This window comes from Sturnira hondurensis, unplaced genomic scaffold, assembly GCF_014824575.4.
Source record: "Sturnira hondurensis isolate 20B ecotype Veracruz unplaced genomic scaffold, ASM1482457v3 Scaffold0007865, whole genome shotgun sequence".
Lineage (NCBI taxonomy): Eukaryota > Metazoa > Chordata > Mammalia > Chiroptera > Phyllostomidae > Sturnira > Sturnira hondurensis.
This window is the reverse complement of record NW_028080496.1, coordinates 2989771-3011929: the sequence shown is the minus strand read 5'-3', so window position 1 is coordinate 3011929 and position 22159 is coordinate 2989771. Positions and strand designations below refer to the sequence as shown.

Below are 22159 nucleotides of genomic sequence, written 5' to 3'. Positions count from 1 at the left end.
GGCTATCCCCTTTCCATTTGTTAATACACCTGTTCGTAACCTGAGGAGGCAGGCTAAGGGGACAAGAGTTCTAGGAACCATGTCCTTGCGGGTGGCTCAAACTCTCCTGTTCTTCAACTCTCTGATCTATTCAGTGTACCGCTCCCCAAGCAGGGGCTTCCCTGCCACCCACTTCTGCCACGCTCAGGCTGGCCGAAGCGGACCCCACACTGCCTACCCAGAGGGGCCTGTCCCGCCAGCACAGTTCCCAGCCCAGCTCCAAATCGCCTTTCTCTTTGCTTCCCGTTGTCCTGGTTCTGCCTCCTGGTTGGCCTGGGGAGTGTCGAGGAGATTGGAAAGACCCAGGAGGGACACAAACGTTTGGGCCTCTGTGCCCTGGGCTGCCCCACCTAGAGCAGATTCTTCCCCTTCTCCTGTTCTTCCTTGAGGCCTGCCCGATATCCTTACAGATGCATAGGAACTTTCACATCGCTAGAGAAATTGCTTAATTTCTCAAATGTTCTAGGTCAACTGAGAACTTATTGCTAGAAATGAATGAAAATAGTGTTTGACCTTCAGGAACTCCCCAACAGTCCACTGGTTCATTAAGTATTAAAGCCTTGAGAAGACTCTAAGGTAGCAAAACAAGTAAAGAAAGAAAGAAGCAAACGAACAACAAAACCCAGAAAGACTGCAGTATGTGGACTATAATTTGCTTTATTGGAAATTTGGAAATGTAAATAAATATATTTATGTTTTCTAGGCACAAGAAGTAATTCTAGATTTTCTTTCTTCTTTTTTTTAAAATTTTATTTATTCATCGTTAGAAGGGAAGGGAAGGAGAGAAGGAGAGAAATATCAATGTATGGTTGCTTTTGGTGCATCCCCTGCTGGTAACTGGCCCCTGCTGAGAACCGGCCTGCAACCCAGGCATGTGCCCTGACTGGGAATCGAACCGCGATCTTCTGGTTCGCAGGCCCGTGGTCAATCCACTGAGCTACACCAGCCAGGGCTAGATTTTCTTTTGTCTTAAAAGAAAGGGTTTATTAGGCCATTGCTAGGAGAAGGAAGAGGAGGAGGAGAAGGGAAGGTGAGAGAGGTAGGAAGGAAGGAAGGAAGGATGGGCGTATTGGGGTACAGAGTCAAAAACCACCAGTATCATGATTCAGTAGGGAAGACAACATGAACCAATTCTAGTTTTTCCTGATGATTCATAATTATAACCTGTCAGTCCTGTCCTAACCCTTTTAAATTAATTCAGTTTAACCTTGAAAATAAACTGTTCACTGCAAGAATCCAGATCATAAGCTGTTAACCCATGCCTTGAATATGGGCAATGCTTAAAGATAATGTTTTAGACCCTGGTCGGGTGGCTCAGCCAGTTAGAGTGTTATCCTCAATATGCCAACACAGTGTCTGGATCCCCAGTTGGGGCACAAATAAGAATCAACCAGTGAAGGCATGAACAAGTGGGACAACAGATGGATGTTTCTCTCTCTCTCTCACTCTTCCCCTCCTTCCCTCTCCCTCTGTTTCTTCCTCTCTCTTTAAGATACTGAGAAGGAGTCCTTGGGAATTGTCAAGGGATTCTGCATTAGCTGATGCTGTGGGGGTGGAATTTTTCCTGCAAGGCACTTAACAGGCCAACGTCTAAAGGTCTAAAGGACTGGGCTACCGGAGTCAGATTGATTTGAACGTGCAGAGAGTGACATCTTGTGGTGACTAGGAGTAGTTGCAGAAAGAGCCCCAGTCTAGAGCTTAAGAGGAATGCTTTGGACGTTTTCCCCCTACGTGTGGGCGTCCATTGGACCCCTTTGTGCGGCACAGAAACCGGAGGGTCCTGGGCACACCAGGAGAACTGAGAGCTCCAAAAAGGTTTTTAGCTAATTCAGTAGTTAGAGGCTAGAGCTAGTTTTAGTTTCCTTTATTTTGGAAAAAACTCTGAAGGCATCCTGATGTTGTGGTACAATTCATGTTGGCTATACTCATACGCGTAGAAAAAAGAATGGAAGGAAACCTACCACATCCACAACAGATATTATATTTGGGTACTGAAGTTATACATAGATTTTTTGTTAACTTTTTAAAAGATTTCTGTATTTTCCATAATTTTGACAATAAGCATATGTGTATATTATTACCTCACTTTTTTGTGTGCAGATTTTTATGTGGACACGGGTTTTCGATTTCCCTGGGTACATGCCAAGGAGCATGACTGCTGGATCATATGGCAGGAGTATGCCCACACTTTTAGGAAACCGCCAAACGGTCTTGTAAAAGAGCCTGTAGTATTTGGCATTCCCACCAGCAATGGCTGGGAGTTCCTGTTGCCCCATACCCTCATCGGGGCTTTTTTTCTAATACCAGACGTTTTCAGATGGCCCTGGCTGGTGCAGCTCAGTGGGCGCACGAGTGCTGGCCTCCAAACCAAAGGGTCGCAGGTTCAATTCCCCGTCGGGGCATATGCCTGTGTTGCAGACCAGGGTCCCAGTAGGGGGCTCACAACATGCAACTACACATCGATGTTTCTTTCTCTATCTTTCTTGCTTCCCCTCTCTAAATATAAATAAATAAAATCTTTAAAAAATGTTTTCAGGTGAAATGTCACAAAATTCTTCAACTCCATTATTATTATATTTAAAAAAAAACAAATGCAGGGCCCTGGCTGGCATAGCTCCGTGGATTGAGCGCGGGCCTGCGAACCAGACGATCGCGGTTCGATTCCCAGTCAGGGCACATGCCTGGGTTGCAAACCGGTTCCTTGCAGGCCAATTACCAGCAGGGGATGCACAAAAGGCAACCATACATTGATGTTTCTCTCCCTCTCTCCTTCCCCTCTAAAAATAAATAAATAAATAAAATCTTTAAAAAAACAACAACAACAACAACAAAAAAAACAAATGCACGCACATGGGAAAACATCCAAAACTTTAGGAAACTATAATATTAAAAATAAAAAGTCCTCATCCTGTTTTTCAGTCCCTCCTTATATAGCTAATCACCACTCACACTTTCTTGTGTATGAAATGAGAAAGATTTATTAGGTGTCTCCTAGCATATGTATTAAGTGTTTCTTCCCCTTATATTTTTTCACAAAATGTATAATACATTGTTGTACATTGTACTGTATGATGCAGATATGTACATTGTTTTGAACCTTGTTTTGTTCGCCCATCTGGAGATTTTTCTCTATTAGTGTATAGACATCAACCTCATTTTTTAAAGAGCTACTAGGATTCCAAGGATAGATGTTCCAAGCACTCTCTATATTTGCTTTGATTTGCATTTTAAAAAGCATTACTGAGCTTCTGTCCCTCTTTCTCTCTGTGACCTATTTATTCTTATCCTTCAGCCATTTTTCTATTGAGTTCTTGGTCTTTTAAAAAAGATTTTATTTATTTATCTTTAGAGGGGAAGGGAAGAAGAGAGGGAGAGAAATATCAATGTATGGTTGCCTCTCATGAGTCCCCTGCTGGGAACTGACCTGCAACCCAGGCATGTGCCCTGAGTGGGAACTGAACCGCGATTCTTTGGTTCACAGGCCTGTGCTCAATCCATTGAGCTACACCAGCCAGGGCAAGTTTTTGGTCTTTTTTTATGCTCACTGGGATAAACCCATAGTAAATTAGAAATTGGCCCCTGGTTTATAACATGTATTACAAATATTTCCACCGTTTTGTTACTAATTAATTAAGTAATGTATTTATTTCACCTCACTTTATGGTCTATTCTGGTATGCAGACATTTAAAATTTTGTGTGTTCAAAGTTGTCTTTATTTTTCTTTCTGATTTCTGAGTGCATTGGTTTTATAATTTTAAAAAATTCAAGTTGCCCTGGCTGGTGTGTGGCTCAGTGGATTGAACATGGGCCTGCAAAGCGGCGGGTGGCTGGTTCGATTCCCAGTCAGAGCACATGCCTGGGTTGCTGGCCAAGTCCTCAGTAGGGGTTGTGTGAAAGGCAACCACACGTTGATGTTTCTCTTCCTCTCTCTCCCTCCCTTCCCCTCTGTCTATAAATACAATCTTTAAAAAAAAATTCAAGTTGCTCCCAAGAAAGAGACAGAGAGAGGGAGAGAAAGACAGAGAGGGAGAGAAAGAGAGTTAGCAAACACACAGTAGTGAAAGCCCATTAGGGGAAAGTTCATGGCACCAAACGACCCCCAGGGGACTGCCTGCCTCTTCCTCCCCAGCCTTGGGTCTCAGGAAATCTCACAGTGAGTGGCTTCAGTGTGTAAAGGAGTAGCTTAGGAGCAGCACCCCGGTTTGACAGGTTAGTTAGGGAACCTGTCTTGAAGCCTCTTTTGCATGCGAACTGTATCGCAAACTTTTACGGAAGGTCACAAGATTTTATGTTCCCTTTCCAACGGTCAACTAACGAATCCAGTGACAATTTTCTTCCTATGAACTAAGCAGCCTAGAGATGGCGTGTGATCACGTGTGTGCATGTATTTAAATTGCTTCCTTCTCTTTTTTTCCCCCTTCCTAGCTTTACAATTTCTTTTTATTGGTGAGAGCTTGGCAGACATTGAAATTTCTCGCGCTAGATCCGCTGTAAAACACACACTGCCTCCCGCCGCCCCTGTGCCGCTGGAGCCGCTGCGTCTTGGCAGGCACCGCCTCACACTGGGGCCACCTCACATGGGGGCCCGCCCCCCCCCCCCCGCCCCCGAGGCATTCTGTCCAGCCCAGAGCACCCTGGGTCTTCCCAGAAATGTCCTCATATAGAGCAGTTCAGAACAAACCGTGGGAACTGGCCAGAGGCCGTAAATCCACTCTCCTCGTTGGCGCGAAGGGGCTGGAGAAGCCCAGGCTGGCACAAGACGTCTGGGAAAGGAAAGGCTAGTGTCTCTTGAGGAGCAACCCGAGGTCCGAGGGGCCTTCTTCTGTCACACTCAATAAGGACAAACCATTCATTTAAAAAGAAAAGGAAAGAAAAGAAAAAGATATTGGCCTTAAGGAGTAAAAAAAAATTATTCTAAAAAAGAAAGTTCTGCTTTAGCTTCTTTTCACATGGGGTGGGCATGTGATTTCCTCTCAGGCCACCGAAGGCTCCCCCCTGCTTTGGAATTCAGAGAGGAAGGCAGGCGGGGCTGTTTCTGCTCAGAGATTTTTGCTGGGGTTCTTGGGGCCTTGCTCTGTTTCTTGGTTCCCAACTTCTCCGGCCGGATCCTTCAGCTCCCACTTACTCTGTGAGTTCCCGATACTCTCTAAGGAAGTCCCTTTTGCTTAAGTTAGCCGGAGTAGTTTTCTGGAGCTTTTAACCGCGACTGCTCCCTGGTAGAACAGAGCCTCTGTCACCCCTCCGGTTTGGAGAAAAGAATCAATCGCAAGAGCAAATGGCGCTGTGCTTCTAGGCTTGGTCGCTGTCCTAGGTTGGTCTTAGGGCACTGGCTTAGGGACCAGGTTATGGCAGGAATTGGTTTTAAGTGTGACTTCCTGTCTGTCTGAAACTGGGACAGTTGACACCGGCCAGGACCGACTTCCTAGAGAATCAGGCACAGGGCAGAGATGGCTGACACCCCGGGATTTTCCTGTAACGAGATAGTGCCAGTTTCTTGGGGTCCAGGGTTGGCTTGGAATAGACAGAAGCTGAGGTAAATGCACTCTTAGGCGGCTGGAAAGTTTCAGCTGTATTCCCACCCCAACCGCAACCAAATATCCTTTCGCTTTTGTGTACTTTTACATCCCAATTGAGGATGGGAATGTGGAGAAACAAATCTTTGTTAGTACATGATCACCCCCCAGAAATTATCGTATTCAAACATTCTGGATATCTTGCTCTCCTAGAACGCTGATGGCGGAGAATTCTGCATTCAGGCCGCCAGTGTAGACTCCTCAGGCCTGGAGGTGGCGCTGTTTGCATGCAGTCACTTTGGGCTAATCAATTAAGACACTCCCAGGGACCAAGGAACAACTGCAGAACCTCACTTTGCATCTTTAAACTTGGATTAGTTAAAGGGGTTATCATTAGTGAAAAATAAATGAAATTCAAACAATGTCTGGAGTGGTGCAGAGAACTTTATAAGAATAACCCAAATCTGAGAAGCTATAAAAAGACAAGATTGACAAAATTTTCATCATAAAAATGTCAAAGTTCTATGTTTACAAAAAAAAAAAAGAACAGAAAAATCGTAGCAATTTCTGTGACAAGCAAAGGATAATTTTCTTAGCATACGAAAAGCTCTTACAGGTAAATTCAATATAAAAAGGAGAAGAAATGAACAGTCAGTCAGTGCATAGAAAAAAGATTTAAATCACCAATAAACATAAAATATTTCTCAAACATCCATGGAATGAAAATTAAATTTGCATGAAGTGAAACTTAAACGAAAATTAAAAACAGCAAATGCAGTCATTCGTGTATGCCTCCAATTATTGCTCTGTACAAACATACGGGATTGGTCTACCACTGATCTTTTAAGAGCGTCTTTCTCTCCGTTCTTATATTTTCCCCCTTGGATTTCCACGCAGTTACGTATTTGTCATCCGGCATCGAAGAAGCCTTTTCTTTAAGAAAGCCAAGCAGGGGAACACCATGATAGAGGCCCACTTTCCACTCTTGGCTTTCAGTGCTGACAACAGGGAGAGAGGAAAGGTGCGCGGAGGATGGTTTCTGCCTGGGAAGCTGCTGATGGAGACAGACGAAAGAACGGGAGTTCCTGGCAGAAGAGGCAAGACAGGTCTTTCCTTCAAAACACGGGAATACCACGTGCAAAAACAAAGGTGTGTGCAAAGGCCAGGTGCATCTGCACGTTGGGAGAGTGGTGATGAGCTCGGGCGACAGAGGGCTTTTACTATTTAGATGCCTTTCCTCCTCCCGGACGCCTTTTGGTCGTCCAGGGGCCTAACAATAGCTGAAGAGGACCTTCAAGTCCCTCTGCCTAACTTTCACTTTTTATAGACTAATATATAGAAGCCTTAAAGAAGTGTAATGACTAACCTGTTCCAGGCCACAGCTCTGGCCGACACTGGGGTCCTGATGGCCAGTCCGCAGCTTTTCAGCTCTGACCCTCGGACGCTGCCCAAGCTATCAACTCCAAACTCCGCTCTCAGGCCCGCAACCCGGGTGGTCTGAGTGGATGGACTACAACTCCCACAATGCCTTCAGATCAGCCTCTTTCCCGCCGCGGGCAGGGAGCTGTATTCGCCAATAGAAAAGCAGAGCTCCAGGGGCCGTTCTCGGCAGCCAATGAGAGCGGTTGGGGGCGGGCCTCTACCGTCCATTGTTCTCGTTGCCCCTCTGGCCGGAGCAGTGTTGTCTCCGGAGGGGCCGGTCCCTGAACGGGGTGCTTTTGCATGCGAAGCCGCCGCCGGAACAGTATCTGGTCTCCGGAGAGGTGAGCCCGAAGATACAATCCTGGAGCCTCGCGGCCCATTGGAGTAGCACGAGGCGTGGGAATAACGGGCCTGGAGCCGCTGCTGGCAGCCCGCTGGGGGAGGGGCGTCGGGGGCGCTGTCCGTGGCTGGGGGACCCGGGCAGGCAGTCCGGGTTTACGCTCTGGTTCGCGCAGCGAGCACACCCAGCCTCTTCTCCCAGCGATGAGCTCCTTGCACATCCAACCGGAGGCGCAGGGTTTGGACGGAAGTACACTGGGAGACACCCCGCTCAGCTCCTTATTTTACACAGGGGGAAACTGAGCTTAGAGGGGGAATGTCTTGCCCCGGGTCACACAGAGAGTTAGTTGCTTACTAGGAACGGTTTACCCGGGCTCCTAAGTAAGAGTTGTTATCCCTGTGTTTCTTCTAGTCTCCGTAAGTACACACTGGGAACTTCGGTTTTCCCACTAGTATTTCTATTTTGTACTCTAAATTAAAGTTTTTCCTTCTCTCCCTTTCTTCCTTTTTTTGTGGAGAGGGAACTGCTATCTGGGTATGATACAATAATGATCTTTTAAAATGAATTTTCATTTTTTTATAGCCTTAAAATAATTTGTAATTTCACCGACCTCAACATGTAGTAGAATTTCCGTCCGGACCCTCCTTTTTTGTTTTTCTCGCGTATGTTCATTTTTAAAGGGTATTGGGGTCGTACTGTTATCTGTGGTTTTAAGGCCTTGCTGGTTTTGTTTTTATCCCTAATTTTCATAGTATGAGGATTATCTTAAATATTTAAGGATTAATGATCTCTGTCATCATAATTTAAAAATATTTCCAAGTACTTAGAGCAGAATGCCCAAATCTTAAATTTCATGCATACGCTCTTGTGCAACTGCTGTGAAATTAAGGTACGAAACTGAGCCCCTTCTTGGTCATAGGTAGGCATTTTTATATCAACATAGGGTTTTTTTTTTAAGATTTTATTTATTGGACTTCCGGCCAAGATGGAGGTATAGGTGGAAACACTGTGCCCCCTCCCACAACTAAATTTAAAGACTGTGAAGTTTGAAACAAAATGGCAGCCAAACCAGTGAAAATTGAATTATACGGAAGTCGACCACAACGAACCACTCAGCCAGACCGGTAAGAGGGGCTGAGTCAGGGGCGGAGTCAGTGGCAGAGCGTGTTGGGCAGGAAAGATCCTTAGGTCCAACTGACCCAGGAGTGGAAGTGGAGGCGGTTGGTGGATCCCAAGCATGGGGTGGCCATGGGCGGACCCAGTGAGGCCCCAGGGCGGCTGGCTGACTGCGGTCACACATTCGAGAGCAGGTAAACCAAGCGAAGGAGGGAACAGTGAGACCACTCAGGCTAGGGCCTCAGCTATGGGAATTAGAGCCTGAAAGCACCAACTGGGAAGACTTTCTGGGGGTCAAGGGGCAGGGAGAGGCTCCCAGGCTCACAGAGAGTTTGTTGGAGAGTTTGTTGGACCCACAGGGTCCTGGAGAGTACATGGGCCCACACACCCAGGAACCAGCACCAGAGGGGCCAATTTGCTTATGGGAAGCCACAGAGGAGACAGAAATTTGAGAGAGAGTGGAGCGGAGCAAAGCGCCATTTTTTTCCCTCTCTGACCTCGCCCCCACATACAGCGTCACAACCCAGCGACTGAGTCACCTGGCCCTGATGAACACCTAAGGCTCCGCCCCCTCATACATAACAGGTGCTAACAGACCAAACATTATGACTCAAGAACAGCTCAAAGCCCCAGAGCCTATAATTCTAAGTGACCAAGAGATAGCCAAACTTTCAGATACACAGTTCAAAACACTGGTGATCAGGATGCTCACAGAATTGGCTGATTTTAGCCATAAATTACAGGAACATATGGAGTCTAAACTGATTGAAATGAAGGGAAATGCACAGGAAACCAGTGGTGATGGAAGGGAAACTGGGACTCAAATCAAGGGAGTGGACCAGAAGGAAGAAAGAAACAACCAAACAGAAAAGAAGGAAGAAACAAGAATTCAAAAAAATGAGGAGAGGCTTAGAAACCTCCAGGACATCTTTAAATGTTCCAACATCCGAATTATAGGGGTACCAGAAGGGGAAGAGGAACAGCCACGAGTGGAAAACTTATTTGAACAAATAGTAAAGGAGAACTTCCCCAGTCTGGCAAAGGAAATAGACTTCCAGGAAATCCAGGAAGCTCAGAGAGTCCCAAAGAAGTTGGACCCAAGAAGGAACACACTAAGGCACATCATAATTACATTAGCCAAGATTAAGATGAGGGAGAGAATTCTAGAAGCATCAAGAGATAAGGGGACAGTCACCTACAAAGGAGTGCTCATCAGACTGTCAGCGGATTTCTCAGACCTTACAGGCAAGAAGGGGCTGGACAGAAATATTCCAAGTCATGAAATCCAAAGACATGCATCCAAGATTGCTCTACCAGCAAAGCTTTCATTTAGAATGGAAGGGCAGATAAAGTGCTCCTCACATAAGGTCGAATTCAAGAAGTTCATCATCACCAAGCCCTTATTATATGAAATGTTAAAGGGACTTATCTAAGAAAAAGAAGAGGAAAAATATGAACAGTGAAAGGACAACAAACACAGTTATTAACAACCACACCTAAAACAAAAGCAAACTAAGAGGACAGCTAGATCAGGAGCAGAACCATAGAAATGGAGATCACATGGAGGGTTAGCAACAGGGGAGTGGGAGGAGGAGAAGGTACAGAGAATAAGTAGCATAGACAGTAGGTAGAAAATAGGGGGGCAGGAATACTATGGGAAATACAGAATCTAAAGAACTTGTGACACATGGACATGAAAGGGGGGCAATGGTGGGGGAGGGGTGTGGAGGGGAGTGAAGGAAGTAATGGGACAGCTGTAATGGCATAATCAATAAAAAGTATATATTTTTTTAATTTTTTTAATTTATTTATCTTTAGAGGGGAAGGGGAAAGAGAGAGAAACATCAATGTATGGTTGCTTTTTGTGCGTCCCCTGCTGGGAGTTGGCCTGCAGGGAACTGGACTACAACTCAGGCATGTGCCCTGACTGGGAATCGAACCTCAGTCCTCTGGTTCGCAGGCCCGCGCTCAATCCATTGAGCTACACCAGCCAGGGCTAAAAATATATTTTTTTAAAAAGATTTTATTTATTTTTAGACACAGGAGAAGGAAAGGAGAAAGACAGACATGTGCCCTGCCTGGGAATTGAACCAGCAACCTTTTGGTTCGCAGGCCTGTGCTCAATCCACTGAGCTACACCAGCCAGGTCCTCAACATAGTTTTTAGTACATTTTACTATATGGATATCCCATAATTTATTAACCATTTCCCTGCTGCTGGATTTGTAATATATCATTTTTTTTTGTTTTTGCGATTAGAAAGAATGCCATGGTTGGACGTCCTTGTATATAAATTTCTCTTTGCAAAGATGGTTATTTTGAAAGATAGATTCCTGAAGAGCCAAGGCTGAATTGAAGAGTATGAACACTTTAAAACTTAATGCTTTGAAATATGATAATAACTCAGTTGAGATGTTGCCTTCCTTCTAATGAGGCTCAAAGTCTCTTGACATCTGACCCATTGCTAATCCCTAAGGTGTCCTCATAAAGTAAGAAGGATGGATGTTGGTACTTCTAAGTGGTGGTCGGAGAGGCTGAGTATGTTAGGTCGGGGTCGCTGACTTAGGGCAGGAAAACTCAGTCCTGGATTCCTGCAAGGGCTTTGAATTTCTTGGACTCAGATGCTTTGGCCTTTTGGAAAGAAAAATGCCGTATATGTTGTGTTTATGATTCTTCTTAACTTCTCTTGCTCTAGAGATCGGTTTTCAGGAATGAGCCATCTTTCCTTTAAGAGGGACAGGAACCTTCTGTTGATTTGTGGGAGTGGGAACCCCTTGGGGGTCCGACCCAGGCTGCTTGAGTGAGATCATTTTAGGACAGTCTACTTAATGGTTCTCGTTCTCTTTCTCATTTCTCTGCCAGGCTACTTGTTGAAATTTGAGGTGGGAGGTGTCTTCTCGGAGAGCTTGGCTGGAGAAGACTGAAGGTAAAGGCTAGAAGCCTGAGTGATTGCCCCCAGGACGCGGGAGATGGCTGCGGAGGTGCCCAGAGCAGCGACTCCCCTAAGCCCCGTGGTCCAGGCACCCCCAGAGGAAGAGGAAGACGAACAGGAGGAGGAGGTCACCACCATGACCCTGGAGGACGACTCTTGGGTACAGGAGGCTGTGCTGCAGGAGGATGGCCCTGAGCCCGAGCCCTTTCTCCAGAGGGCTGACAGGGGCAGCCCACGCGAGGAGGGGGGTGGAGGGCCGCAGGGCGCCCTCGGCCGCCTGCGGGAGCTCTGCCGGCGCTGGCTGAGGCCAGAGGTGCACACCAAGGAACAGATGCTGACTGTGATGCCGAGGGAGATTCAGGCTTGGCTGCAGGAGCACAGGCCGGAGAGCAGCGAGGAGGCGGTGGCTCTGATGGAAGACTTGACCCAGACCCTTCAGGACAGCGGTGAGAGGCCGAAACTCCCAGGGAGAGGGTGGGGTCGCCTCCATCAGAGGTGGAGGAGGAGACGCTGGTATCCGGGACAGAGTTCAGGACCGCCCCGTGCCACTCCGCTCTCTGTGGAAAATCAGCACGCTGTCACCTATTTCAAGTCCCTGGGGTGCAATGACAGTCCCAGAATTTCGGTCCAGCAGGGACTTAGAGGAGTATTCTTGGGAGTATATTTACCTAGTAAGCATGGTTTTTACTTCTGCGATCATTTGAAGGGTTAGGAAGCTGATGGAGGTTTGGGGGAGAGGCTGAAGCCCCTGCAAATCACTTCTTGGCACCTTCACTTGGATGTGCAACAGACATCCAAACCTTGGGAGTTCCGGCAGTTCGAAAAAACAAATGCTGGTTTTTCACAAGGGATTATCTTTATGAAACTGAGCTGAATGACGAGTAAACCAGCTGATAGATAACTAGGGATTTTCTGTGGCACAAAGTTGTGCTGGCACTTAAAAGAGGAATTACGAACTCGGGTCCTTTGCAAGTTAGCCCATGGGTCCCCTGTGTTATTAATAAACGTCGGCACGCAGGCACGCCCCTGAGCTGTGCTTCCATCCCTCTCTTCACTCGTAAACTGGACTCCCCTGAGTCCCAGGTATTTGCTTCCATCTACCCCCCAGGACGGCCTCAGGACCCGTGGGCAGCGGTTGCCTGGGTGCTGGTGGGAACACAGCAGGAGAGGTCAGAGAGGGGGTGGAGTTTGGAAAGGTGTGGGGCAGACAGAGGGGCGGCCTCCGAGAGCAGCTGTGCTACTACTAAGCAGAGGCTTGGAGGGGGGGGAAGCTGGCAGGGCCTGGCTCAGGTGACAGTCAGGAAGGCTGGCTGATGGGAGAGGACAGTGTGTGCTGAGGAAGTGGTAGGAAATAGAGTTTGGGGGAAGGGTGGGTGGAGGACTGTCTGTCATTGGCCTCAGCAGGTTCTTGAACTGGGGCCCAAGGGGCAGGGGAGGAAGCTGAGTTGGGCAAAAGGATGTGGGTTGGATTAGAGTAGGCAGAGGCTGGAGGCAAGAGCTCAGCCAGGAAGCCACTTAGACATCAGCTGTACAGGGGTTGGGCCAAGGTGGGGGCAGCGGCGGGAAGGGAGGAGACTGGACGCCTGTGAGAAAGAACTCGGTCACGGTAGCTGGCATTTATCGGTCCCTCTCTGTGGGCTAGACGGTGTGCCTAGCACGTGATGTGCGGAACTCCCGGAAACGACCACCTTGGGAGAAGGCGGAATTAGCATCGCTTCACCACCCTGCGAGTTAAGCGATAGAAGTTCGGTGACTCCCATCACGGTCATGCAGCTAGTGTGGGGCTGAGCTTCGAACTCATGGCTCTGAGCATGGAACTCGTGTTCACGTCCTCTGTAACACAAAGTGGTCGTTCCCAGGAGGTTGTTGGAGAGAGGGGCTGCTGACGGGGCCTGAGGCAGAGATCACTCAGTCAGAGGCATCTACTCTGGAGCAGCCAGAGAAGTGGGAAGAGAAGAACGGGAAGGGCAGAGGCTGTGGCAGCTTTCAGGGACTGGAGAGAGAGGAGTAAGGCCATCTTCTGGAGAAAGGGACTGCCATTGAGGGCCTCCGTGAGCCCAGCCCTGCAGTGGGCACCTTCCCTGTCCCTCTCACTAACAATCCTGTGGGCTGGGTGGGCTGTCACTTTACAGGCGAGGACAGGGAAGCGCAGCAAGGTCAGCCCTTACTTGAGGTCACACAGTGGCTAAGTGGCGGAGCCCAGACTGAAACTCCAGTTTGTTTGCTTTCATGTGTGTGGGGTAGATCCTAGGTTTTACCTGAAGCAAAGCACCTGATTTTCTTCGACCTTGAAAAGTAACGTTTAGCCCTGACCAGTGTGGCTCAGTGGGTTGGATGTCATTCCCGCTAACTGAACGGTCACAGGTTCCATTCCCAGTCAGGGCACATGCCTGGGTTGCAGGCCAGGCTCCTGACTAGGGGTGTGCAAGAGGCAACCAATTGATGTTTCTCTTGCACGTGGTTGTGCCTCTCCCTTTCTCCCTCCCTGCCCCTCTCTCTAAAAATAAATAAAATAAATATTTTATTTTAAAATAATAAAATAAATGTAGCTCTTTTTAGAGAGAGAGGCAGGGAGGAGAAAGACTGGGAGAGAAACATCAATGTGTGGTTGCCTCTCATATGTCCCCTGCTGGGGACCTGGCCTGCAACCCAGGCATGTGGTCTGACTGGGAATTGAACCAGCAGTCCTTTGCCTCACAGACCCGTGCTCAATCCACTGAGCTACACCAGCCAGGGCAATAAAATCTTTTTTCTGTAAGTAACTTTTAATTTTACTCTTCCTCTTTAAAAAAAACATGAAAACTTCTCATCCTTTGTAAACACTTGGTTTACCTGCCTCCTGATGGGTGGGACGAGTCTGCTGTGAACTGTAGCATCTGCAGTCCGTGCACTGAGGGGCCGAGGGGCCGAGGGCTGAGCAGAGGCCTCAGAGGTCATGTGGTCCGGGAGGTCACAAAGCAGAAGGTCAGGTCTCGGCTGGCGCTTCAGACGGTACAGGGACTTCCTGTTCTAGTCCTTCCAGGACACTGGAGATGAGGTGTTGGTCAGTCCTCCGGCTCCTGCCTTGAAGGTCATCTTTGTTGGTCTTTGTGTGACAAATGCCCCTGACCTTGCTCAGAGGAAGGTCCCATCTACCCGGTGAGGTGGTTTGGGGCTGACTGGCAGGCACTGCCGGTGCTCGCAGTATCCCATCATCCCGCTGGAAACCGGGCTTCTGTTAATAGGTTAAGGGATAAAGCTCCTCTCTCAGCGTTGCACACATTTCGGTCTCTGGCCCTAATTCGGGGTCTTGGTATTCGACCTGAACTCTTGCGGCAGCTTCCGAAGGGGACCTGCCTTCAGCCTCTGTCACCGCAGCCGCTCCACTCCTACCCCAGTGGGCTGTCACTCTCCTGCTTCACAGTCTTCCTGAGATCCTGCGTGTCTCCAGAACTTCGAGAGTTCCCCAGTGTCTTTAAATCAGCTGTGGCCTTGTTCTGCTTGGAGCCTGTGGCTCTGTGAGACCTGCCTCAGGTGGCCCCGCGGCCAGCTAGTCCTCTTGCCTGCTTCTGCTCCATTCAGACCTGGTCTTGTGGTTTCCTGAACACGCCTGTGCTTCCTGGCGTTCACCTGTGCTCCTGAATAATGGCTTGGAATGGCTCTGTCCCATCCCTGTGTGAGAACAGCCTGGTTGCCCTTGGGCTGTACACGCTGGGTGACCTGCTCTGTCCCCTGTTCCCAGCTGCACCCACGTGGGAGGGCCGTGCACCACCTCTGCCGGAAGTCTTCCGCCCACGCCTTTTGATGGGTCTTCTCTCCTGGCTTTTTATCATATTCCATCTTGTTTCCTATTTCTTTGAATACATGTCTTATTTTTTTTTCTAGGAACCTATAACATTCCAGAAGGCAGAGAACCTCTTTTTCTTTCTTTCTTTTATCTGTAGGGAAATGGAGACTGTCATCTTCAGACCTGCTCTTTTCCCATGGGCGAACCGAAGGGGCACAGCTGAGCCCCCCAGCCATCCCCGGCATGACCCGGCTTTCAGGGTTTACTGACTTTGAACTTGCTGCCCCAGCAAAATGCTCCTGCCGGGAGGAACCTCCATACTGTTCTCCATAGTGACTGCACCAGGGTGTTAAAATACACCCCCACCAACGATGCGTGGGAGTTGCCTTTCCTCCATAGCCTCACCAACACTTAATCTCTTGTAGGAATTTTATCCTCATGTTTATTTTGTGCTATCAGTTCAGTTAGTAACTGAACTTAAACTTCAGTTACGTGACTTGTGGATTTTAAACATCCTGTATCCCATCTTCTTTCCCCCAACCCCGATTTTGATTAGTGTAACATTTCTACGTGGCCGTGTAACGTTTACAGTCCCTTCTAACGCCCTCATTGCCGCGGCTGTTTGGGCCTCTGCTGTCGGGTGTTCACTTCCAGTCCGTGAGTGCGCCTTCTCTCTTAGTCGGCGGACATTCATCACCTGGTGGTTTCTTCAGGAGGGGCTCCCAGGACCAGCATTCCACAAAATAATGTATATTCAAAGCTGTTTGCCTGTGAACTTGAGAGCCGAAGGACAGTTCCGTTGTGCATGAAACCCTCGGGCACGTGTTTTCTTTTCCTGCACATCACGTAGCCCCTGCCGCGCTGACCGAGACGTAGAGGAATGGGCACCGACCTCGGGGGGAGTGACTTGGTCTTCTCGCCTCCTTACCCTCAGTCTCATTATTAACCACCCTGGGTGGTTTTCCTCGGCACACCGTATGCCTTTTGAGGGTTCTTACACTTTCGCGGACTGAAGTGTTCACTCCATTCCTTTGGTTCCGTGGCCTTTTCTGAGAACCCCAGTGATATCCATGGTCCTCCGTTTGTCTGACTTCCGTTTCTGTTGTTCTCTTTAGCCCTGTTCGCCCCTTCGTTTCCCTTTCATTTCACTGCTTTCCTCACTCCACTCCTCCCCCGTTTCTGTGCTGTCCAAGGTGCCTGTTTCCCTCGTGTTTCTCCCCATTTGCGTTCATTTCTCTGGATTTTCCCCTCCTTTCTTTAGTCTTGCTCGCTCGCATTTCATTGTTTCACCGTCTCGTCCTCAAGTTCTGCTCTAGGGTCTGTCTTTCTTCATAGAGGTGGTTGCTGCGTGTAGCTATTTTTATGGATGAAAAATGCTCACTTTTCTCCACAGTAATAATAGTTCTCATGATTAATGCCCGAGAGTCAGAGGCGCTCACTGGTCTGTGCGGTTCTGGCTGGAGCCTCCCCTCCTTTGCTTCTGTGCGTCCCCTGCCCCCAGAGGCCGCACTGCACTGAAAGGCAGGCCTTTACCTTCGGGAAGTGATTTTCTTTCTTTCTTTCCTTTTTTTTTCTTTTATCAAAGTCTTTTTATAAAGTGATTTTCTGCCTGAGGTTTTTGAGATCAACGTCCCCTGAGCCCCCGTCCCTCCCCCCACACACTCTGCACGCTGTTGCCCAACTTCCGCCCTCACTGGCTGCTGCCCCGCCTCTGCCGTCTTTGGAAGCCCTTCCGTGTATTCGTGTCCGCAAGTTAATTTTCTTCCTCGTCTCACTGACACCAAGTTTGAGTTTTTCCTCGTTTTCCCCTTTGCTTCTGAGCTCATGCCAGAACATACCAGGGCTTTTGATGTTCAGCCAGTGAAACCTTTCATGGCTAATGTCCCTACATAGGGACATTTGTTTCTGTAGGAAACAAATCAGGGCCTCAGCCTGGGGGCCCCGATTTACAGAAGGGATAGGACAACACAGCTCTGTGCTAGCAGCTTGTAAAACCCTGTCGCAGGAAACTGGGGAACCTGAGACGTGCTGGCCCTGGCCAGGGGAGAGCCTGGTCGTGCCCCTCCTGCCCAGATCCAGCCCCCGGAGACCCGGGGGAGGGGGCCAGAGGGCAATTGTTCAGGCTCACAGATTAGCAGCAGTGTGTATGTTAGCGGAGCGCAAAATGTAGTTACACGCCTATTTGGTAGTTTAACTGCAATCTTATATTGACTAAAGGCACAAATGGAACCCAGGTTCTTCCTGAAAGATGCATAAGGAGGCCCTGGCTGGGAGGTTCAGGTGGGCAGAGTGTTGCCCCAGGGGTCCCAGGTCGTGGGTTCAATCCCGGGTCAGGGCGCATACAATAAATCAGTCAATGAAAGCATAAATGGGTAAAACAACAAATCAGTGTTTCTCTTTCTCTCAAATCAGCAAATAACATTTTGAAACATATTTTTAAAAGATGCACATCAAGTTTTATCATGCATGAGTAGAAATTTACATTAAGTCACAGAAACTAATCACTAAATTGAGCATTACTGTAAATAGTTTTTTAGCTTTAATAATGGAAATGTCACGAGGGCTGTATGTAAATATTTTGCTAATTGTCTTCCCCACTATGGACAGATTTGCTTTCTAAGGGGGTCTGATGCTAGGTCTGAGGAGTAAACAAGCTATCATCTTCATCAATAAATCATTGACTTATTTTTATATATGCTACAGACTAAAGAAAAGGGATTTAAGACACTTTACAGATAGAGTGCACAAGGAAATTGTAGTAGGAAAGAAACTAACGGGAAGAAGGAACGCGAGAACACAGGTTGCAGGCTGTAAAACATCGATGTTCTTACTCTGGGTGTTTGGCTCCAAAGTGCTGGGCTGGCAGGGCAGAGGCGGAGCCGCCCACAAATGGGCGCCCTCTGGTGTTTCCTTCAGGAGGAGACTTCCTCTCCTCGGGCCCATCAAGAGGACATTGTGTGTCAGAAACAAGAAACAATGTTGTCAACAACTTCCTGGCAGCGTTCATGTTCCTGACAGCCATTAAGTACTAATGACACTCCTTAGAGTGTCCCCTTCGGCCAGGGTCATTAAACCGACCCACAGACATGGTTCAGCGAACGGCGTCCCCTGGGGTCAGAACGGTGTGGTCCACGCTCATGGCTTTCTGTGGCTCTGGCTTAACCCTGGGGTGGACGCATCAGTCTCTGGTCTGAGCAAGGGGTGTGATTTCTTTCTGTAGTGTTGAGAGTAGAGGGTTTGGCCAAGCTCTGGGAGGTCTGTCTGCGGGCGCTTTCTGCAGATAGAGCTGAGGGCTTTTGTGGCTGCTTCCCTCTCCTTCCCAGTCGCCTGGGAGACCGCCACGGCCCTCGTGGCAGGGGTCCTGGTCTGTGTCTCACGCCAGTGAAGATTATAAACACGAGACATAGGTTTAATGGGTGAGATTATTTTATAAGCTCCTTTTGACAGGAGACTCGGCTTTAGGGAAATTCCTGTGAACAGTAAACACCCCATTCATTCATCAGATTTAACTGAGCGCCTACCAAGCAGGAGGCACTGTGGTGCGCATTGGGGTCGTGCACCCCAGTCCTTCCCCTTGACTAGGATCTCCCAGTTCCCCCCTGCCCTCACTGCCCAGGGGAGGAGCCGGACTGACAAACCCACAGCTTTAAGCCTTAGACATCCTGGGTGAGCACCAGACGGTTTGAGGCCTGGTAACTAGGTAACCAGTTAGAAGGAAATAAACCTGCTTTTCAAAAGTTTTGTCTCTTTATTTTCACTACAAGGTGAAATTTTCCAAATTTCTCCTTTGGTTTTCCTTTTCTCATCATTACAGGGACTTGAGTATAAACTGTATGTTTTCCTTCATTCTTCCAGATTTTGAGATCCAGAGTGAAAATGGGGAGAACTCCAATCAAGACATATTTGAGGATGGGGAGTCGCGTGAGATGTTCTCAGGAGTGCCGGAGGGGGAAGGCGTTCGGAGGTCTGGCTGGGAAACTGACTTTGAGGGCGGCTGTGGCCCCCGGGGGCCCCGGGGAAAGGCCCCATGTGAGGACTCCGGGGGGCTGCCGGCGCAGCGCCGGGGGCCTGGGCAGCTCATCGGCCTTCAGGGCACCTACCTGGGCGAGAGGCCCTACGAGTGTCCCCAGTGCGGGAAGACCTTCAGCCGAAAGTCCCACCTAGTCACGCATGAGCGGACCCACACGGGAGAGAAATACTACAAATGTGACGAGTGTGGGAAAAGCTTTAGTGACGGTTCCAACTTTAGCCGACACCAAACGACGCACACCGGGGAGAAGCCTTATAAATGCAGGGATTGTGGGAAAAGCTTTAGCCGGAGCGCCAACCTCATAACCCACCAGAGGATCCACACGGGCGAGAAGCCCTTTCAGTGCGCGGAGTGTGGCAAGAGCTTCAGCAGGAGCCCCAACCTCATCGCGCACCAGCGAACCCACACCGGCGAGAAGCCCTACGCGTGCCCGGAGTGTGGCAAGAGCTTCGGCAACCGGTCCAGCCTTAACACACATCAGGGAATCCACACCGGAGAGAAGCCCTATGAGTGTAAAGAATGCGGCGAAAGCTTCAGCTACAACTCCAACCTGATCAGGCACCAGAGGATCCACACCGGGGAGAAGCCCTACAAATGTCCCGACTGTGGGCAGAGGTTCAGCCAGAGCTCGGCCCTCATCACGCACCGGCGGACGCACACGGGGGAGAAGCCCTATCAGTGCGGCGAGTGCGGGAAGAGCTTCAGCCGCAGCTCCAATCTGGCCACGCACCGCAGGACCCACCTGGTGGAGAAGCCCTACAAGTGCGGGGAATGCGGGAAGAGCTTCAGCCAGAGCTCCAGCCTCATCGCCCACCAGGGCGTGCACACGGGCGAGAAGCCCTACGAGTGCCTGACCTGCGGGGAGAGCTTCAGCTGGAGCTCCAACCTCATCAAGCACCAGCGGATCCACACGGGTGAGAGGCCCTACAAGTGCGGCGAGTGCGGGAAGGGCTTCAGCCAGCGCTCCCAGCTGGTGGTGCACCAGCGGACCCACACGGGCGAGAAGCCCTACGAGTGCCTCATGTGTGGCAAGAGCTTCAGCCGAGGCTCCATCCTGGTCATGCACCAGAGAGCCCACTTGGGGGACAAACCCTACAGATGCCCTGAATGTGGCAAGGGCTTCAGCTGGAATTCGGTTCTCATCATCCACCAGCGAATCCACACCGGGGAGAAGCCCTACAAGTGCCCCGAGTGTGGCAAAGGCTTCAGCAACAGCTCTAACTTCATCACACACCAGAGAACGCACATGAAAGAGAAACTTTACTGATGTGGCGGAGAGGGTCCGTGAGGGGGCTGGCCCGGGGGGTGGGGGGGTGGTCATCACAACGCCCCCACATAGGGATGTCTCATTAGATAGAAGAGCCATTCTTCTTGAGTGGTCTTTGGGGATTCGTGCCAGAACCGCCTGCTCGGCCTCCTTCCTAGGATCCCACTGTCTCAGTGGTGGGAGCCAAACCCCAACAACAGCTGGGCTGGAAGGTCGGAGAGCCGGGTCGTCTTCTGCTTCATGGCTTGATTGGCTGCCTCTCCTGGTCCCTGTGCCCAGTTCCTCTTTGGTGGAACAGGGCAGTGGTGGAAGGCAAGACAGCCTGGCCCGCACCCCGCTGAGTCCCCGGAGAAATGCCGGAGATCTGCTGGCGCAGCTGGGTGTTTGGGCTGGGGCTGTGCCAGGCTGAGGTGCCTGCGTCCCATGCCCCTTGCCCGTGGTATCAGCACCCGCTCTTCCTCCAGCTCCATCCTGGGCTTTGACTTCAGGTCAAGGTGGGGAGGCTTCTCCAGTTCTGAGTCACCACGTGAAGGTCAAGTCCTTTTCTCTCTTCTGGAAAGTGTCAGGAACACCGACCACAGGGTGGGTCCTGGAACCAGTGTCCTAGTAACCTTCCCACCGGTAGTCAGGCGGGGCCTGCCGGGGGAGGCACAGACAAGGTAGATGTTTGCTTGTCTGCTGCCGCCCTGTGGTAAGTCGGCTGCCAGGGGCATGCACGAGTTTTTGCGGGGCTTGGTTTTTTGAGTGTGAAGGCGGAGACCCCCCCCCTCCACCTCCCTCATCTGCAGGGTGGGCTGGGTCTTTACCCCACAGACACAGCGCTCCGTAGCCATCACCACACACCTGGCAGTTGCCCATTCATATTTTTTTTTAATCTTACACATGCAGAGCCAGACTTCTGTCCGGTAGCTTTTGTACTATGAAGGTTATTTTTAAGGAGGTCGGGATTTTGAGGACACGCCGTCTGTCCCCAGGGGAGCTCTGGGCTTGAATCAGGAGTTGTCCTACAGAGGTCACTCTTGGTTTTAGGGTGCCAGCAGGGTCTTGTCTGTGGGTCCTGGAGCCTTGAAACAGTCAAGATGGCGATGAGAGCAGGTGAAGGGGTTTGTTATGAAAAGAGTAGATACGGTGTTTCTGGAAAATGCCAAACTGCCGCTTCCTACGCAGGAGGCCTGTGCTCAGAATGGGCCTTGGTTCTTACAGGGTGGATGCTCGGTGTCCCTAATAAAGTAGAGTCTATTCTTTTCCTGACTTACTTATTTACTACTTAGTTGTTTTTTATCCTCGTCTGAGGACATACTGATTTTAGAAAGAGGACGTGGGAGGGAGAGGGAGAGAAACACTGGCTGCCCCTTGTGCACACCTGGACCTGCCACCTGGGTGTGCGCCCTGACTGTCTGGTTTATGGGACGACGCTCCAACCGAGCCACGCCAGCCAGGGCTTGACCCTGTCTTTCAGCGTGTGTCCGAAAACCCGAACTTGACTGTGGGTAGCAAACCCACACCTCCCATCTCCACCGTCCCACCTCCTGCCCCAGGCTGAAAATGGCCTAAGACCTTCCGGGAGAAAAATCAGTTGCTTCAAAGCGCACACTCCTGGGTGAGCCCAGATCTGTGTGCGTGCCCAGTGCTCACACCTCTCGAGTCCTGGGCCAGCTCTGCCGAGTGTGCCAACCTGGACTGGGAGCGGCGGCTTTGGCTGAGGAGGCGGGGGGCCTCCCGACTCTTCTCCAT

At 49.7% G+C, this 22159-nt stretch overlaps 1 protein-coding gene across 1 annotated transcript; it reads left to right on the top strand.

The window, feature by feature from the left end:
- The first annotated feature begins 7203 nt into the window (after nt 1-7203).
- Nucleotides 7204-21676, top strand: ZSCAN2 (zinc finger and SCAN domain containing 2). The gene is made up of 3 exons (XM_037053554.1): nt 7204-7316; nt 11293-11808; nt 18984-21676. Exons 2-3 carry the CDS (start codon nt 11400-11402, stop codon nt 20423-20425), a joined length of 1851 nt encoding a protein of 616 aa, XP_036909449.1. The 5' UTR covers nt 7204-7316; nt 11293-11399; the 3' UTR covers nt 20426-21676.
- The last annotated feature ends 483 nt before the right edge of the window (nt 21677-22159 follow it).